This window comes from Ochotona princeps, chromosome 26, assembly GCF_030435755.1.
Source record: "Ochotona princeps isolate mOchPri1 chromosome 26, mOchPri1.hap1, whole genome shotgun sequence".
Lineage (NCBI taxonomy): Eukaryota > Metazoa > Chordata > Mammalia > Lagomorpha > Ochotonidae > Ochotona > Ochotona princeps.
This window is the reverse complement of record NC_080857.1, coordinates 8324202-8344373: the sequence shown is the minus strand read 5'-3', so window position 1 is coordinate 8344373 and position 20172 is coordinate 8324202. Positions and strand designations below refer to the sequence as shown.

At 50.5% G+C, this 20172-nt stretch overlaps 1 protein-coding gene across 1 annotated transcript; it reads left to right on the top strand.

Annotated features, from left to right (window-relative positions):
* Positions 1 to 7508: 7508 nt before the first annotated feature.
* CALM1 (calmodulin 1) lies at positions 7509 to 14995 on the top strand. The gene is made up of 6 exons (XM_004584342.4): positions 7509 to 7738; positions 10500 to 10530; positions 11329 to 11472; positions 13292 to 13398; positions 13745 to 13880; positions 14034 to 14995. Exons 1-6 carry the CDS (start codon positions 7736 to 7738, stop codon positions 14060 to 14062), a joined length of 450 nt encoding a protein of 149 aa, XP_004584399.1. The 5' UTR covers positions 7509 to 7735; the 3' UTR covers positions 14063 to 14995.
* The last annotated feature ends 5177 nt before the right edge of the window (positions 14996 to 20172 follow it).

Here is a 20172-nt window from a genome sequence, read left to right as displayed (position 1 = left end):
GTACCAATTTTACAAATGAGATTGTTGAATCTTTGTGGCAATGTGACCATGGGGCAGCCATTTAACTGAGCAAAAAAATCCTATTCTATAATATCACCCTCTTCTTGGGAAGCAGTCCTAACAGTATTTTTAGCCGAGAATAAAAGTAACAGAGCCTTGAGTAACCTTTCATTGAAAAAAGACAAAATTCCTACCTAGTGTTTTGATTTAGAGAGAAGAATGTAGGAAGGTGGCAGGCACACCAGTACTTAGTTGTTTAACTTGAAAACCCTCCTCGGGCAAGCCCTTCCAGCGACCAAGGGATTCCGGCTTGTGTGGTGACGCCCAGAGCTGCTCTGTCAGCCAGGGACTTGGAGTCTCTACTTAGAAGGAACAAACCCTAGGAGCATCCTCACTAGATTGACAGAGAGCTGATTTTTCTTTCAACCACAGCTTTCCTGTGGTTATTTTCAAAATGCCAAGGATGACAGAGCAGTCCTGAGATACGCTAGATCAGGCCACAGGTCTGGGATCAAAGCTGGGACATTCCAGCATGTTCTTGAGGAGGTGTGGCCTGCCATCAAATCAAGGCATTTCTATTTTGGAAAATTCACTTGTAGGATCCTCTTTATCCCGTGAATGAACTGAGAGCCACATGAATTAAATTCTTGGCTAGTATTTACTGAATCAGGTTAGACTTGAGTTCAAAGAGTGTAAGAATACTCTGCTATTATCTGGTTGAGGAGGAATATGCGGGAACGGATAGGAAATGTAGGAATCTGGGAGAGAAGTTCATTTGGAGCTGTGAAACTCATGAGTGTTTGAAAGGTATGGCATTCCAACTGTGGGTGAGGGACTCCTAGGATTTAGACAATTGATGAAGACGAGTAGCATTTGGATGCTCAGGCTGGCATGGAAAAGGCAAAGAAGTGGGAAGCCAAGAATTCATATTAACAGAATAAAAAAGGATAGTAATACCGCAAAAGTAGGTTGACAAACTATTGAAGGGTTTTGAATGCAGGTTACCATGTTTACTTCCTGCAGGTGTTGGGGGAATCAATGAAGGTCCTTTTGTTAGTAGTAATGATCTATTTATTTTAAAGGCACAAACAGAGACCTTCCATCCATTGATTCACTCCTAAAATGGATGCAACAGTCAGAGTTGGGCCAGGCCAAAGTCAGGAGCCTGGAACTCCATCCAGGTCTCCTATGTGGGTGGCAAAGGCCCAACTACTTCGGCCATCTTTGACTGCCTTCCAGGCACGTTAGCAAGGAGCTGAATCAGAAATAGAGTAGTTGGAGTTTTAACTAGGGCTCATTTGTGATGCCAGCATTGCAGGCAGTGGCTTAACTTGCTGCACTGCAGTGCTGGCCACACTGAGGTGCCTTAAATTGGGAACTGACATAAAGAAATGGATCAGGTGGCTGCCTATTGGGTAGATCAGTTGGGGACAATAAATGAAAGATCACTAATGTGCTAAACATTGGGTATCCCTAGCACTCCTGGTCCAGGCAAACACCAATGTTTTCTTTCCTTCTTAAAAAAATCCCAGAACAGGGCCCAGCACAGTGGCCTAGCCGCTGAAGTCCTCACCTTGAAAGTGCAGGGATCCCCTATGGGCCCCGGTCCTAATCCCAGCAGCTCCACTTCCCATCCAGCTCCCTGCTTGTGGCCTGGGAAAGCAGTTGAGGACAGCCCAAAGCCTTGGGACACTGTACCTGTGTGGGAGACCTGGAAGAGGTTCCTGGCTCCTGGCTTCGGGTTGGCACAGCACCAGCCGTTGCGGTCTCTTGGGGAGTCAATCATCGGATGGAAGATCTTCTTCTCTGTCTCTCCTCCTCTCTGTATATCTGACTTTGCAATAAAAATAAATAAATCTTCAAAAAAAAAAAATCCCAGAACAGTTCTGTCCAACAGAACTTTCTGCAGTGATGGAAATATCCCATACTGTCTAACATGGCACCCACTAACCATATGGGCCTACTGAGCACTTGAGAGGTGGCTGGCAGAACCGAGTAACTAGATTTTTAATTTTAAAGGATTCCAACTTAAAATAGCTACACATGGTTAGTGGCTACTCTTATTATTGGACAGCACAGTTCTAGAAGGCAAGAAAAAGGCTATTCAATCTGATTGAGAGCCAAACCCACACATTTGTCATAGTAAATCTCAACTTGACTAAGACTGGGGAGGCCAGTCCCTAAATGGTAAGGTCTAGTCCCCAGTCAGCATCAATTTCTCTAATGACCATTCCAGTTCAGTCTTGTGTATTAGCAGCTCAGTGGGATGATCAGTTTGTGCCACTCACTTGCTCCGTTCCATAGGCAAATCCTCACCCCGGAGCCTATGATTTCAGCTTACCCTGGGGCCACATCCCCCTTAACGGAGTCATTGTTAACTCTTCTGTAACTGCCGAATGCCTAGTGTTGCATGGAGAAGTCTTGGATCTGCTGTCAGGTTTGTCTCCCACTCGGGCACATATGGCAGAAATGAGAAGTTGCCGGTTATCCTCTGGATGCTAGCTGAAGTTACTTTTGCGCCTGGATTTCGGATTAATAGTAGTTAAAAAACTCTCAAAAATAATAAGACTTAACAGAATACTTGGCTCAATAGGTCAGCTTCATTTTTTCTTTCAAAACTAATTTAAATGTGGTGTTAACAACTAAAGCACAAAACTGTAATCAAGCATTTTACAATGGGAATTGACATACTCTACTTAACCTTTGGGTGCCTATGCAGATGGTCCAAGCGAATGAGCTAATGAGGTCCACGACATGGGTTCAGTCTTATTAATGGCCCATTATTTTGGTCTGTCCTGGTTCAGTATCCCTGACCACAGCTTGCTGTGTTGCATATTCATGACCTTGGCCACAAGGGTGGCCCAGCTACAAAGAGAACAGAGGTGTGCAAATGCATCACCACAGCTACACTAGCAAAACAATCACAAGCCCTGTGAAGGGAGGGGCAGGTGTGTCCTCTGCTAGACAGGCAACGTGTGAGAACCACCAGGGAGGCACTGAAGGCCAGGAGAATGGCACTGATGACCATTGAGAGCTGGGGTATGCAGCAGGACAGCGACCGTGGCCATGCCTCGCTTAAAATCATGCAATAAATACTACAGAGACCCTGCACACACAAATCAATCATGTTTTTCTCACGGTGAGTAGTCTAAGCCTAACACATCTCATGTTCTGATGGAAACATACTTTGCAATTTTCCTGTACTCCTCACCCACAGGACTTCTTCATGAAGGTGATGCCAACAATGAGAGATACTAGCAGAGCTTAAAATGGAAATAAAATGAGGCATCTGTTCATTGGTATTTATGATAAGCCTATATACAAATTAATAAAGTGTGAGTCCATGAGTACTTACAAACAGCAAGCGACTGTTTTGGTGACTGGGGAAAGTCAGGGAGGCAGAGAGTCCCAAAGACTGGACATTTGTCAAGTCACAGAGAGACCACAGCACAGGACGGACCACGGGCAGAGGAGGGACAGGAGACAAGAATAATTGGCTGTTGCTTTTTTGTTTTTGTTTTATTTCTCAAGATAGCTCAGGATTGGAGCATCAATTTGAAATTGCAAGCTCCTTCAAAAAAATCCATTTCCCTGACCATAAAAGCACACACTGACTGTATGAAGAGTGTGGGGTACAATAAATAAACGTTAATTGATCAGGACTGGGATTGGGGAGCTTCCAGTCACTGCCTCACTGAGAGGTTAGAACCATTTGCTCAATGATGGGTGGTGAGCAAGTCTCTCCTCACTCTAGGCCTCAGAGGAAAAAGGAGAATTATCCTCCAGCTAGAACACATCCCAAAGTAAAGGTTTCGCCTTGGGTTTTCTTTCATTCCCTGTTCCCTCTGTATGCGCTGGGGAGGAGGGGCTGTGAAACCATTATCAGATCCCTGAGATGTTATTTTAACTTTTAGAGCACTTTTTTAAAGAAACGATCAGTTTTACTTTTTAAATTTTTTATTTAACTGAGAGACAAAAGAGAAAGAGAGCTCTGATTTGATGATTCATCCCCCCAAGTGCCTTCAACAGCTGGGCCTGGGCCAGGCCTGAAGTTAGGAGGCAGCACTTCAATCCAGGTCTGCCATGTGGGGGCAGGGACTCAGTCAGCACCACTGCCCACCCCGGTATGCATCAGCAGGGTGCTGGAACCAGAAGCAGAGCCGGGACCTAAACCCAGGCACTGCCATAGGAGATGCAGACAGGCATCACGAGCAGTGTGATGCTTCACTCCGATTAAATGAAGAACACAACGCATTAAGTTGCAGGAGAGAATTATGGCGTCATGCTTGTACTAGAGTTTGGAGTTCGATCTTAAGTGAGGCAAATCAGTGACTTGTTCAGTGCCTCAGTTTCATCCCAAGGATGACATCCCTGCTCCGCAAGATAGACAGGAGGATGAAACTGTGTTGTAAGGCCTGCCATAGACATTACTCAGTAGGTATTAAAGTCATTCCCATTTGTCCATGTATCCTGAGCTGGATTGAAGTGAAACAGCCTGGACTCGAACCAGCATCCATATGGAATGGATACATTCACAAGCAGTGGAGTAAACCAGTGGATGGACCATCTCTCATCTCTCTCTGTAACTTGTCTTTCAAATAAATACATGAAATCTTAAAAAAAAAGTATTACAATAATGTGGCTCACTTCTCTGAATGCTAATCTCTTCAGATGTGAACAGACTTAAAAGATTTGATCATGAAAACTCTCTGACCATGCATGCAGTCAGTCAGAAAAATCGGTTTTAGGAAATAGACAAGTCTCTAAAGCGGCACCTTTAAAAGTCTTAGATGCTGATTTCACTGATATATAATCTAATATTAGGGCCCCTGAGCAAGGAGTGAACTCTATGCGGCATCACTGACTCACGGGAAGACCTCAGGCAAGTCACTTGACCTTCTTATGTTTCAATGTGTCAAACTAGCCATAAAACTGTGCAAAGCCTGATCGCATTGTAAACCCCCAGACTTGAAAGCTAAGATGTGCTTTGATATCTTAAAGAATGACCAGAAGAGAGCTCTAGTTAGTACAGTAAGAAGACTCAGGAAATTAAAGTTTATTGGAATAGTTTTAAAAAGGCCAAACTGTACAGCGTTTAGCAAGTACAAACATGAAAAAGTTTCCAAGTATTTTATTTGGATGGAATAAGGCAAAATGACAGAGAAAAAAATTAGAGAATGGCTGACTTTGAAAAATCATAGAACGGGGCTCGGCGGCGTGGCCTGGTGGCTGGGGTCCTCGCCTTGATCCCATGTGGCCGCTGGTTCTGGTCCCGGCAGCTCCACTTCCTCTCTGTCTCTCCTCCTCTCAGTATATCTGACTTTGTGGTGAAGATGGAATAAATCTTTAAAAAAAAAAAAAAGAAAAAAAAAAAAAGAAAAATCATAGAACGTATACTGCAGTGGCTGAGTTCCCACATAGGATGCTTACTCTCAGAGACCTGGCGAAACGTCCAACCTCAACTTCCAGCTAATGTACACTGGGAGGCAACAGTGTGTGGCTCAAGTACTTGGGTCCCTGGCACCCATGAAGGGGACTAGATTGAGGCCCAGGCTTTTGGCTTCAGCCTGGCCCAGCTCTGGCTGGTATAGGCATTTCGGGGAGCGAACCAGCAGATGGAAGAACTCTTTCAAAAAATAGGCATTTTGAAAAATCAGTAATTATAGCAACCTAACCAAAATAATTACAAGGCAGGCTACCAGAAACTAGCAAATCCTTAAAAATGAAACATTTTTCATTTCCAGAATCTAGAAATGCATGTTTATCAAATGTATTTAATTACCAACTCCATGGGAAGCGCAAGAGAAAGAACACAAACCCTGGAACAAAGCAGTTTAATAATGAATTTGGCCAGTTAGATTTGTAACTGTACTGGGTTACTGGGTATTCTTCAACTCCCTATTTCCTTACTTTCAGCTCTCTCGTTATGGTGTCGTCTATTCCCACTCGGCTTTTCCCTGATGAGTGCAGGGATAGCACTGGGGTGGGGGGAGGTAGGTCTGCGACGTGAAAAACGAACCACTCATGTGCATAACTGCCTGGGGAGAGGACTGTGCCATTCTCGGGTTCGCTGGCTCCCTGCGGCAGCTCCTCCTGGCTGCAGCGCCCAGAGCATCAGCCAACACAGCTTCACGGAGACTTCATTCCCCCACTGTCCAAAAACTTCTTTCTGCAGAGTTTGTCAAAACCAGAAGCAAACACACACACACAGCTTCTCAAGCGCTTCCTGGCCCGGTAGGCTGCTGACACACTTTGCCATGGTCTCGGCAAGGGAATGGATAACCTGTAACTGTTACCCAGGCCCTGTAAACAAAAGATCAAATTCTGTGGTATCTGCCTTGGCAAGCAAAAGAAACTGCAGCATTCTGTTTAGGATTTTCACAAGCCCCGGGGCTTCCAATTCCCGATTGGAACTGTCCTCCTGGTTTCCGGAGCAATAGAAACAGTAAATTCAAGCATTATTCTTTTAAAAGGAGTATCCTCAAGAATGCAGGTTAAAACACACGATCTAGTTCCACAAATTGGCTGTGGATATCCAGCCATGAACTAGCGAGCTGGAGGTGTTTTTCTCCCCCCTCTTCGATCCTATGAATTTTTGAATAAACATTCGGATCCCCCTCCCACCAGGAAAATTACGAAACACTGAGAGCATGAATTTTAGGGTTTGTAGCAGCAACACAGGTACACTAACTTTAGTAAAACCGGAATGTGGGTGAATGGTATTTTCCATAGGAAAATGAGGACAAAACAGTAGGGGGGAAATATCCAGACATCCTTTAAAAACCCAGTGAGAACCTAAAAACATGAAGACTTGTCAAGCATAGGCACACAACACAGATTTACCAGTCTAAATAAGAATGTGCTTCGGATACTTGTTAAAAATCTGAAAAGCAAAGGAAAAGCCCTCCGAGCGCTGTCTTCCACGAGGGCGAGCACCGTGGCTCCCCTTCCCCTGCGGACACCTCTCTGCTCAGCAGGTGCAGGTGTGTGGTCGGCCCCTCTGTCCCTCCCCCCTCTTCCCCGCACCGCAGCTATGGGACCTCCCTGCCCTGGAAGCAGCCAAGGTGGGGGGGAAGCAGGGCCGAGGCAAGAAAGTTTGAGGTGGGAAGGGTCATTCCAGATTGGATGGGGTGAGACCGGGGCTGAGGGGCGCAGGGCTTCAGAAACCCAGAGCCGTCACCTCCATCTGGGTCTGGCTAGGTAGGGGTCTCTGTGCGTCGCTCCAGCCCCACTGGACGCGAAGCTGCACCGCTCTCGGCGGCGTACCAGCCCCAAGGGCCATCCACCCGCTCCGACCCCCGGGTCCCCTTCCTTCCCAGCGCCCAAGACCCAGGGCTGGGCCGGCGGCCGCCGGGAGCGCGCAGGGGGCGGCGGGAGCGCGCGCGGGCCTCGGGGCGGGGCCAACAGGCGAGGTCCGGCTCGCCGCAGCTCCACTGTGCGCCAGGCGGCCCCGCCGCGGCGGAGGGATACGGCGCGCCGTCTATATATATGCGGCGGGGCGCAGGCTCGCGCCCCGGGCAGTGGTGCTGGGTGGCTCGTGGACGCGGCGCCGTTACTCGCAGTCGGGCGGCGCAGGCGGCAGCGGCGGCACGGCGCAGAGCGCACACGGCGCCTGAGCAGCGGCGGCGGCAGCAGCGGCAGCAGCAGCAGCGCCGGAGGCACCCCTTGCCGTCACAGCCCCTGCGCGGGTGCGGCCAACCTCTCTCCCTCGGATCGTCCTCCCTTCGCTCGCACCATGGTAGGTCGAGAGTGGTCAGTGGTCGGCGTACCAGCTGCTGCTGCTGTCCGGGATCTAACCTCGATATTTTTTGTTTGTTCTTTTTTTTCTACTCCCTCCCTCCCTCCTTGGTTTTGGGTTCTTTCCTCCCATGCCCTTCCCCGTCCTTCTTTCCCGGGTGTTGCGCAGCATGTGCGGGCAAGAACGATGCATTTCGGATTTGCATCTTGGTCCTCACAGCCAGGGATCTTCATTTAAATGGGGTTCCCCCCCTTTCCCGCCCCTGGACGCTGGCCTTGGCGGTGAGCTGTCCGCGGGCAGTGGCTGCGGACGCAGCTGCACCAGGGCCTTCCGCATCCTCCCTCCCCTCCCAGCCACCAGCCCCGCACCCACTACATCCAGCGCACCGCACCCAGTCTTGCCTGCAACCTTGTGCCTCGGCCCGGGTCCGGGAGACGGGGGAGGGGTGGGGAATCGGGCGGGGCCGGACGCCCCCCCACTCTGTGCTGCCCTCCTTCCCGCACCCCACCCTAGCCGCGTCCCTGACCCCGAAGGTGGTGCAGGGCGGGCGGCCCCGGAGAATGAATGGGTCGGGGCGAGCTGGTGGCGCACATCGGTCCAGCCGCGGGGTGTGGGGGGGCGGGGGCGCTTGTGTTGGGGCGTCCTCCCCCTGCGACTGTCCCCTCCTTCCTGCCGGGGGGCGCGGCGCGGGCGTGGGCTGGGAAGGAAGGAGCCGGCGCAGGGTGGGGTGGGGGCAGGAAGGCGCGGGGTGGGGGGCGGAGAGGGCGGAAGCGGCGGGCCGGCCGGCCGCCCTTGCACACCCGGGCGGGGCCTGCGGGGCGGTGGCCGGACCTCGGCGACTCGCGCCTGCCCCTCCGGGCGCCCCTGCGGGCCCGCCACCCCGCCCCCCCCGCCTGCGCGCTGCTGCGGCGGCCGAGCTTGCGGGAGCCGCGCCCGCTCCCCGGGCCCCTTCCCGCGGGAGGCTCTGGGCTCGCTCTAATTGGGACGGGCGGGGGAGGAGGGAGCTGGCGCGCGGCTCGTTTCCATTAGAGACGCAAAGTTTCAGCTCCAGGAGGCGGGCGGGCTGGTGAGCTCGCTGCCTGGGGAGCAGACGCGGGTGGGAAGTGGGGGGCGGCCTTGGCCACGGCCTGGGAGTGGGAGCTGGGAACGGGGGTCGCCAGCCCCGCCTGCCCTTGGGTAGCCTCTGGGCGGCCAGATGCGGCTGTGCGCCTTGCTGGGCGTGCGCCCCACGGCCCTGCTTCCTCCCTGACCAGGCAGGGCTGACATCACCCGCACCTTCCTCTGGGAGTGGCGGCTGGGGAGGTGGCTCACCGGCAGGGCTGTGGGTCACGTGTGTTCCTCCCCGCCCCCAAGGCTGGTCCCGACCCTGGCTGTTCAGGGTGGCCCTGAGGATGGCGGGAGTCTGGTGGCCAGGTGGGCCTGTGCCCCTCCCCGGAAGGTGACAGCCCTGGCTGAGGTGTGGTGGTGCTTCCTGTTGTAGGAGACAGGCAGGCGTTGCCCTGGCATTACATAAACCTGTGCGTCGTCTTCGTGTGATGGAAAGAGAATCCAGCTCTCAGTGACTGGGATGGCAGGGAAGACCTGCTTGCGATTTGTTTGAAAAAAAAAAAAAAGTCATTCTCTCCCCTCCCTCCCCCATGTCGACAGGGGAACTGTGAAAGTTTCCATTTAAGAGAATAAAGCTCCCACATCAGCCATCTCCAGGCCAGACTTTGTGACTGGCTGCATTAGGTATCCTTCATTAAAAAATGCAAAGACATGTTAGCTCTCCTGGAGAGCTGCAGTTCCCCTGGCTGCAGGCGCAGGTTGAGCTGGGCCAGAGACCAATAAAGGCAATTGAGAATTACCTGCGCAGCCATTACCACCTTGAGGAAAGAGCGTTTATTACGAGCAGGTCTTAGGTCATTGTTAAGGGAGGGTAAACACCCGCGCACGTTTAATAGTTACTCCACTTGGACCAGAAGAAGGAAGACTGGTCTCGTAATTACCGCGTAGTTTTGTGTGTGCTTGATTTTTGCAGTTTTGTAACACCACGGTTGAAAGGGCGGTTTCATTTTTCTCTTGGTTTCTGAATCATAGGATAATTTGTCCAGGGGCATTAACCATTGTAAACAACAGGCTCTCAACAAATAACTGCCTATTTGAAACGATTGGGAAACATGTAATGAAGTTGGTAGGGTAACCCATTTCTGTATTATTTTCCTCCCATTTAATTACTTATCATAAAATGGATATGAAAGTCTTTTAATCCATCCCAATGCCATTATGTAACAACTCTGCCAGTTTGGAGATTTTGGAGGCCTGAAGCAATGCGCAAGGTGCTCCAAAAGCCTGCCCTGGACAGGATCCTGAGCTGGCTGCAGCAGCGGCTGCACTGCCCTGGGTCTTGGATGGAAGCGGTGACTGCGGCGTCCCTAGCACGGCAGGTGGCGCTCTGCCCCCCCCCCCCCCCCCCCCCGGAGCCTGCCTGCGTGCTGCAGCGGGCGTGCTGGAGCCCTCTGCTGCTGGAGGTGCCCGAACCCTCAGAGTGTGTTCCAAGCCCCTGGATCCAGAAAAGGGCACATGTTGTCACTTCCTTTATTGTTAAAATAGCATAAAGTTAGTTCCTTTATCGTGATAGCTTTCTTTTCATAACATGGTTTTAAGACTTTTTTTTTTTAAATTTTGAAAGATCACAAATTGAAAGTAAATGGAAAGATGATACTGGTTGCAACAAAAGCGTCATGGATTTAACTAGGACCTTTTTCTTTTCTCTGTGTAGGCTGATCAACTGACCGAAGAGCAGATTGCTGGTAAGTTGGCATCTCTGGGCAGTGGCCAAGAAGGCCCAAACAGGGCGCAGGACTCCCATCCCCCCTACACTCTTTGCAAGGATTTGTAAGGATTTGCTCAGATGGAAGCTGTAGATGTATTTCAATCAGAACCACTCCTTGACAATACAGCAGAGCCAAGGGGAAGGGCCAGGAGCCGGGGCCTTCATTCCCACTCGTTGCACTCCATAGTGGCTGTGAATGCGTCACTTCCTGAGAGCCTTGCATGTCAGGAGATGGCATGAGCAACTCAGCCATGACACACTGGTCCTTGGATCACCCACTGTCTTAAACAGGAGCAAGTGATGCGGAGGGCCAGTGTCCCCCTGACTCCCGAGGAGGGCGTTGGGTTGCTTCAGCTCTTTTCACAGTAGTTGGAAGACTTTGAGATGGCTTCATTTTAGGAAGCCACGAATACTCCTGTGCTCTGCTAACGGAGTGGTGTGGAGAGAATGTGGGTGTCCAGCGGCCTTGTGAAGTTGCTAGGAAACGGGGGTTCTGAGGGCTGCAGAAGTTTGCCAGGAAGGGGAGCTCAGGAGGCATGTCAGCCAGCCTGCTTGTGTTTGAACGTAGCCTGGATAACTCTGAGGAGACTGGAGTTTTCTGGATCCAGTTTCTAGGAGTGGCCTTTGTTTCACAATGGCCCAGTCCGCAGGACACCCGCGGAGTCTTGTTTGCAGTAGATGGAGACCCTGGGCAGTCCCTGGCGGCTCACGCATGCGTGGCAGCTGGCCAAGTGGCAATGTCTGTTCTAAAGGGTCGGCTTGTTCTTCTCCACAGAGTTCAAGGAAGCTTTCTCCCTATTTGACAAAGATGGTGATGGCACCATCACCACGAAGGAACTTGGCACTGTCATGAGGTCACTGGGTCAGAACCCGACAGAAGCGGAATTGCAGGACATGATCAACGAGGTGGACGCGGATGGTAATGAGCGCCCCTGGCGCGTTGTTTCAGTTGCTGCGTGCGCGGAGATGGCCTTTCAGGTCTCAGGGCGGCAGAGAGGTGTAGACTGTCCCCATGGTGGCATCACACGACTGTTGCGATTAAAATAGAGACCTGCGGGGCTTGCCTTCCACCCCGCTCACCATCTAGAATGCTCCCTGGATTGGACCCTTGCACTGTTCTTTCCCTGCTTGCTGTAACCTCGCAGCTCCGCTCTCTGTCACCTTGCCCACGAGAGTGTGCACTGAGTCCCGTGGGGGATGTCAGAGTCCCTAGCCAACAGAGCCTGCTTTTAAAAAGCTCATTGTCTCTCAGAACTTTCCCAGGAGCAGTGGGGGAAGCGGGCTCTGAGCGCCGCGGGAGCTGTGGGTGTTTGCTGAAGGCAGTCATGCGCACAGCCAGGTGCGTGACGACCACAGGGAATGGATGTACAGGACCCAAGACAAGGGGAGGCTGTGTCAGCTGCCGAGGCGGAAGGAACCCGCCGTCAGCCCATGGGTCACTCCCGTGGCCTCCACCACGGGGGATAGCAGCCCTTTTATTTCTCATTCCCACCAGTAAATGGTTTCCAGGCTTTCCCACCCCAGTGTGTATTTTTGCAAATAATATATGCATTAAAGCACTCTATAAAGCATAATAGATGTCCTTTCAAATGAGCTGAAAATAACCAGTGTGGGGTCTCACCTTGAACTTCTAGGTGACTGACCGACGGCAGATGAATACAGTGTTGGAAGATAGAGTAGTGCAGTGTCCCTGGGCTGGGGGAGCAGTCGGGCTTATGGCGAAGCCTGCAGTCCATCATGGTTCCTTGTGAACGTGGTTATCAGCCTTCTGTAGAGTTTTGGAGAAAAGTTGTCCGTAGTAGTCTGTGGTTGGACTTCTGGGATGGTGAACCCCTGTGGGAGTGGGGCGGAGTTCACCGTGCTGTTCTGGGTGAGCCCTGAGAAATGGTGCCAGGGCTCGGGAGATGGGTGTTCGGCCTTCAAATGCTACAGAAGGAGGAGGGGACAGTGGTGCTGGGCTGTAGGCTGTCGGTTCCCAGTTTGCCGTAAGGAAATCCAGTGCCTGATCGCCTGTTTGCTGTGTGATTGAGGGAGAACACTGGACGAACACCAATGACCCTGTGGCATCTCAGATACCCAGAAGATGTAGAAAGCTGTCCGAGTGACTGTTCTGGTTTATAGGTTCTGGAGGAAATGAGTAATTGAGATGACATTTTTTTCCCCCGATTTTTTCTTGGCGGTTCATTTGGGTTCAGGGGTGTTCATCTGTCTGTTGGAGTTGCCATTGAAGATGTTGGTCATAAAGACAGATCCCTAAATGCTCATGATCTAAGCTGTGAACACTTCTGGGTTTGTCATTCAGTGGGAAGTGGTCTGAATTAGGGGGACAAAGTGAGCTGGTGACTTTGCCATCATGATGTGGCAGAGATAATGCCCTGGAGAAGACTTGAGGCTTGCTAGTGTCTGGTGGAGAAAAATAAATGTTCCTTCTTGTATTCCTGCTACCCTCCCCGTCATCTGGTGTGTTCCTAGTTTGGGGTGATCTCCCCAGGAGAGTAGATGCTCGATCTGCAGTCAGCTCTTAAACTGCCCCGCCCAGGCTGCTGGTTGTGGTACCCAGGCTTTGCAGCTCTCACCACACTCCCGGGTGCTTGTGACAGAGACACTAACAAGATGGTTTGGTCCAGCAAGTGCCTAATTGTTCTCCGCAGTGATCTTGTCATTCTGACAGCACAGCAGCCTGAGGCCAGGAGTGCTCTCTTATGTTGAGTTTTCTTTTTTTTTTTTCTCCACTTGAGGTAATGGCACCATTGACTTCCCAGAGTTTTTGACCATGATGGCAAGGAAAATGAAAGATACTGACAGCGAGGAGGAGATCCGCGAAGCATTCCGAGTCTTTGACAAGGTAACTGTACTTGTGTGTTGTGCAGGGTACTAAGTGTGGCCCTTGGGGCTGTCAGGTTGCATAAGCTGTAGCATCTCTGGGTAGAGCGTGGCACCTTGAACCTTTGACCGCTCAGCCAGTGTGACTTGATAGTGAAGGAGAGGTTGGATTGGCAGCCTTGAGTTTGTGCTAGCTCTGCCCCGTGTCTTGCGTGAGCCGACTGCATACATACAGTAGTAGATGGGGGTGGGAGCCGCAGGTTGTGAGTAGAGTTGGCATTACCTTGTCATGGGGCCTGAACTCGGAGATGACCTGGCCTCTGCCACCTGCTAAAGCCCCATCAGTAACAGGCACCAAATGTTCACAGGATGGAAACGGTTATATCAGCGCAGCAGAACTGCGTCACGTCATGACAAACTTAGGGGAAAAGCTAACAGATGAAGAAGTAGATGAAATGATCAGAGAAGCAGATATCGACGGAGACGGACAGGTCAACTATGAAGGTAAGGCGGTCGGTTTCCGTGGTGTTGTGGTCGCGGCCGGCAGCACCTGCAGGCACGGGAGCCCTGCTGGCCGCCACCGCGGAGGAGAGGTGGCTGCGTCCCTTGAGGCTGCCTTGGGAGATAACCACAAGCTGTGATTGTTTGTCTTTTCAGAATTCGTACAGATGATGACTGCAAAATGAAGACCTCCTTTCAACTCCTTTTTCCCCCCCTCTAGAAGAAATCAAATTGAATCTTTTACTTACCTCTTGCAAAAAAAAAAAAAAAAGAAAGAAAGAAAAAAGTTCATTTATTCATTCTGTTTCTATATAGCAAAACTGAATGTCAAAAGTACCTTCTGTCCACACACAACACACAAAATCTGCATGTATTGGTTGGTGGTCCTGTCCCTAAAAGATCAAGCCACACATCCGTTTTACACTATACATACTTGTACTACCTTAAGGTTAAGGAAGCCCTTGGGGGACTCCTTCGGGTTCCATTTGCTGATGATCCATAACACACCGTGTGGGCTGGCCAGTTCGTCCTGCATGCAGCCTGATGATCGAGCACAGTCAGGCGTTTGTATTAAACCCCCCTCCCCAAGAAAAGAAAAAAAAAAACCCAAAATATAAAAATTCAAAGCTTAGATGGGTTCTAGTTCAATTTGTTAGGCTAAATTGTCACAGCTGGTTCAGTGCAAACAAGCACGTTGGAATTGGTCAGCCGCAGGACGATGTGCCGTGGTGCGGGTGGAGAAGCTGGGGAGAAGCAGGCCCACTGGCTGGATGGTGGTCCTGTAGATCTGTGTGCTTCAACCCAGGGCGACAGTGACACGGCCCGGTGGCATGATGTGTGTAGGTTGGTTTAGTGTGTCTGTATAGAGCGGTACCGGTGTCAGGCTGCTGTCAATTGTTGATGCAAATTTTTAATAAGAAACCTTTCCCAAGGGAGCACCTCTGAGGACTCTTTAAAAACCTGAAGCATGACTTGGAGCCAGTAGAGTAGGCTGTGGCTGTGGACTCCGGCACACCATCAACATTGCTGTTCAAGAAGCTACAATTTACATCCATTCCAAGTTGTAAATGCTAGTCTTTTTTTTTTTTTTTTTCCAATAAAAAGACCATTAACTTAAAGTGGTGTTAAATGCTTTGTAAAGCTGTAATCTAAATGGGGACGAGGCCAGCGTCCATCTAACAAGTGCTCCCAGCCTAGCCCCCTGGGTTTCCTCCCCCATTCCAAGGTCTGGACACCATCTGCTGAGCTGAAAACCATGCCTGAAAACAATTTGCAGTGGCTTCCTGGTGTTCATGGACATCAGAGTCCAGTTGTACTTTCATGGAGAGGAACAGGAAGGGGAAAAGCAAATCTGGTGGCTTCCTGGTCTATGGAGCTGGGGAACAAACCACTTTGTCTCAAGTGTGAATCCTGGGGGTTCTCGGCTGACCTGTTTGATGCAACTGAAGGTTGTCCGTGCTGGAGATGTGATGTGTGTCCCTGACTTGGTCATTAGCTGTGTGTGATAGAAGCAGTCTTAAGGTCTAAGGCACTACCAGTGACTTTGGATGAGCATACTTAACCTTAGGCTCCTTTAAAACCTTTTCCTTCCTGCTTCTCATCCCCTCCTTCGCCCCCAAGCTGCCTCACATGGAGCTACTGCGAGCCTGTGGCTTGGAATTTGCTCCAGCCCAGAGTGAATTTTGTGTCTAATTATAAACCTGCAGCCCAGATTTATACACAAGCTGGCTCTTGTCTTTGGGATTGGTCTGTGGAAAAAGCCCCCTTGAAAATCTGTGGTGTGCTGAGCGCTCTATTGGCAAAGGCTGGCTGTGTGTTGTCGCCGTAGGTGTCAAATGGCTGTGATTCCTTAGCCAGGACCCGGGGTCATGAGGGCCTGTTGTGGGGTGGTTTTAATCTGCTGGGGATGAGCAGCAGGCTGCTAGTGTGGCATCGAGAAGCTATTGGCATCCACGTGGGTGCCATTCAGGGCTGATTAGAGCCCCCTGGGGCTCCTCCTCTCCTACTCCCTGTCTCTTTGGCGTTTTGTAGCTGGTTAGATTTTTCTGCTGGAGGGATGGGTCAGAGCTATGGAGAGGCCCTGGATCTGAGCTTGGGCCTGGGGTAGTGGCTGGAGGAGAGGTTGACACCCAAATTAGGTGGGATTCCTCAGTTCGTTGAACCTGCCGGGGATGCCCAGGGCACCCTGGAAAAACAGGGTGTGTTGAGGGCTTTCAGCTTGGGTGTTTTCTTACCAGGGGTCACGTAACCTGTTGTCAGTGACCCCCACTTTGTCTTTTCAAAAGGAGGGTGGGAAGTGATTTGACTCACTTTAGCCCCCTTAGCCTCTGTTCTGTTCACTCAGTCTTTCTAGAAGCTGGGTGAATTCTTTCAACCGTCTGCAGCTTAGCCTTTGGAACAGGGTTCTTGCAGGAACCCCAACCCAAGCTGCTGCCGCATTGACCTCTGCCAGCCAGCCCTGCGTGGGTTCAGTGATGGCAGTCTGCAAAGGAGATACAGCTGGGTGTCGAGGCAGGACCCCACAACGTTAGTTCACAGCTGCCTGTAAACTCTTGCCCCAACTTTGAACCATTCTATAAATATATACATAGATTTATACATAGGAAGCACCTAGTTCTAACTGGCATCCTGCTTTAGCCTGAGACTTGCCGTAAGAAACTGCCGAGTCCTTGGCAAGCCCTTTTTGCTAGTTGTGATGTCCGTCTCTTTGGGGTAGGTGTTAGGCCAAAGGATCTCAAGTCTTCACATGGGGTTTTGAGGTAGCACCATTTATTGGCCAGAGCAGGCTTTTGTTTTGTTTCGTTCTGTTTTTTCTCTGATTTTCTGACAACTTTTTTGCACACTTAAGTTGGTGTCTTTCAGCAACTTCAAACACATTGAAAAATGAGCTGTTGTACATATTTTTATATTCTCTTTATAAATGCATGTGTGACCGTACTTGTAACCAATGTTGAAACGAACGGCCATCCGTGAGGCCTAGCGCCTCTTGCCACTTCAGAGGAATAACCCATGATTAGCCCTTCCGCATCCTGGGAACTTTTTCCGGAACAAGGAATGTCAATTTGGTCAAGTCTGTACTCTTCCTTCAATCATTTTAAGCGTTTTGGATTATTTATTGTAAATCCTAAATACATCTATCCTTTTCGGCAGTGACTTAGATTTCCACTGACGTGTCTTAAACCTACCCCTTCAGCTGGCAGTAACTTTTGTTCTTTTTAAGACTCCCTCTGAGCTGTCCCAAAGGAGACAGAAACCCTTTGCCGTTTGCATCCTCTTCGGAGTTAGGAAGACAGCGCCGCGGGTGGCGGGGGTGTGTGTGCTCTCTCCAAATCCAGACGGTTTTGGTCCTTAAACGCTTGTGTGCGGCGAGATGTCGGTCCCCACGGCACCTTGGGAAGGCAATGTAACCTGAATGTTTCTCTGTAAATCTCGCGATGAACTGTTTGGAGATTTTAACTGCCTCTCTGATGGGGGACCAACTCTATGGGAAATGTAAATAAGTTTTATTTATAAACCTGGCACTGTATTCAATAAACATTTCTGCAGCCTTTCATCTCTAACTGTGACCCGTGTAGGTTTTTAGCTTGCAGAACTCTCCATCATTCGTGCCTTCTGAACAGGATGTACGTCCGGTGGCTGCTGCCTGGACCTTGCAGTGCAGTGGCTGGGAAACCAAAATGGCACAGACACATTCACTACAGCCTGATGGGAGCTTAAGCTAGGTTTGTTTTTTTTTTTTTTTTATTCACTGTCCCAGTGCTGCTAACAGTCACAGTTGGGCCAAGCCGAAGGTAGGAGCGTGGGACTCAACATGGGTCTCCCATGTGGCTGGCAGGGATTTAATTCTTTGAGCTATCACCTGCTGCCTCTTAGAGTGCGCAATAGCACAAAGCTGGGATTTTTTTTTTTTTTAAGATTTATTCATTTTATTACAGCCAGATATACAAAGAGGAGGAGAGACAGAGGGGAAGATCTTCCATCCGATCATTCACTCCCCAAGGGAGCCGCAATGGGGCTGATGCGTGCTGATCTGAAGCCGGGAACCAGGAGCCTCTTCCAGGTCTCCCACGCGGGTGCAGTGTCCCAAAGCTTTGGGCCGTCCTCGACTGCTTTCCCAGGCCACAAGCAGGGAGCTGGATGGGAAGTGGAGCAGCTGGGATTAGAACCGGTGCCCATATGGGATTCCGGCGCATTCAAGGCGAGGACTTTAGCCACTAGGCCACGCCGCCGGGCTCACAAAGCTGGGATTGGAAGCAGAGGTGGGCAGGACTCGAGCTCAGGCCCTCTGAGAAGAGGAGGTGGGCATACCAAGAGGCCAACTGCCTGGCCCATAAATTGATGCGCTTTGGGGGTGAAAGGCTGACATTTCAACCCATCTCTTAGACCATGAGTTTATCCTTTCTTTTTGCAAAATATTTTTATGCCATTTATTTTTATTGGAAAGGCAGTTACAGAGAGGAAAGGCAGAGATCTTCCACCTGCTGGTTGACTTCCCAAATGGCCAGAGCTGAGCCAACCCAAAGCCAGGAACGCTGCTGGGTCTGCCGTGTGGGTACAGGATCCCAAGGCTTTGGGACACCCTGCACTGCTTTCCCAGGCCATCGAGAGTTGGCTCAGAAGTGGAGCAGACAGGGATTCAAACCAGCACCTAAATGGGATGCTATTGCTGCAGGTACCAGCCCCCTATGCAGAAAATCTGTGCTAGGAAAGATTGATTCCCCCTCACTTCAGTGTTGATTTGAGTCTGGGGATCGTAGAAAGAAATGAGTGTTAAAGGTAAGATGGGAATTGTAAATGGCAGGCACCCCTAGGGTGGCTCCCAGCAAGAAGAGGGCAGCTGACGTGGGCTGCAGCTTCTGTCAGCGCCTTGGTGCCGAGGCTCTCCCCTCAGCCAGTGCTGCCCAGAGGTTGGCAGAGGGATCTTCCCCAGAATGCCCCACCTGTTTGTTTTTCCACTTTGCACGGCAGCTGTCAGGGAGTTAAAAAAAGGCGGGGGGGGGGGGGATGATCAAGGGGCGAAGTGTGTGTCGCCTGGCTAAAACCATTGAGACACACCTGTGGTGCGGAAGAGCGCATTTTAATCAGCCTCTGCTTCCCTGGACCTCTGCTTCCCAAAGTAAAATGTGGCTATTGGATGAGGTGCTGCCAGCCTGTGCTTTCTAGGCTTCTGACCCACCTGGTGTGGCATCACTTGGTGTTTCCATGGACTGAAGCGGCGGCCCAAAGTGAGGCATGAGAGGCAAAAGTCACATAGGAGACTCTGTGTGCTTTGAGATGACAAATGGGCCTTTTAAAGTCTCCACAGTTCCTTGTCGGAGGGGGGCCTAGAAGTTCAGGTTTGCTTAAAAGATTGTGATGTCATTGCTGAACCCTGGTCAGAGACACTGATTGTGCAAGTGACATCCACTCTCCTCCCAGGAAGGAAAGAGGCAGCTTCCCCTTGGGCTCTGACATCACCCGGGCCTTCAGCAGCACAGCGTAGAAGAAACCACACACACACAAACACACACGTTTCCGATCTGAGCCGAACCTTGCCAGGCACCAGGGGCTGGAGCTGTGACTCGGGATGCCTTAGAAGGAAATAAAACATAACGCTTTTTATAGCTTGCTGCTGCTTCTCTCCCACTGCCCTCTGCCTGCTGCCAGGGGGAGGAGTCAGCCAGTCCCGGAACTCCTGCCTGGAGGGTTCAGGAGCCGATGGGCTGGCCCATCTCTTGGTGGGTCCATGGGTGACAGCCTGATAGATTCTCTGACAACCTCATGCTCTGTGTGTCAGCGCCCTTTGCAATGAGTAGGAATTGACACACTCAGTATTTCACTTGTTGCCTTCTACAGTTTTATTTTCATTTTTACAAAGATGAAAAATCCAGAGTGTCTTTTAGTAAAAAAAAAAAATTGTTTTAGAACAGTTGGTTAACAGTATCATCTCAGCACTGGCTCCCGAGAGCCAGGTGTTCACATGGAGTTGGCTTTCCCTTTTTGGCTCTCAGATGTGATGACTTAATTTTTTAGTCACTGTATTTTCTCTAACAAAAGGTGGATTTTTTTTTTTTTTTTGTAACTTTGACAACCCAACATTTCTCCATCGCCTTCAATTGGCTTATTTTTCCCCCCCTGGGAGCTATCTTTCCAGGCATAGGCTGGTTCACCAGGACCCTAACGAGGGCTGTTTGCCACCTGCTCTTGTGCTAGCCAGTGTGATCGGAACCAAGCAGCAGGTCTACTTCCATCTCTGCCCACTGCCTCTGCTGCCTCCCCGTGCTCATCCTGGACATGGAACCTCCTTTCTCCCAGG

Coding starts and splice junctions, on each gene's coding strand:
- CALM1 (XM_004584342.4), top strand. Junction 13,399..13,744: donor CATTCCGAGTCTTTGACAAG/GTAACTGTACTT, acceptor AAATGTTCACAG/GATGGAAACGGTTATATCAG. Junction 13,881..14,033: donor CGGACAGGTCAACTATGAAG/GTAAGGCGGTCG, acceptor TTGTCTTTTCAG/AATTCGTACAGATGATGACT.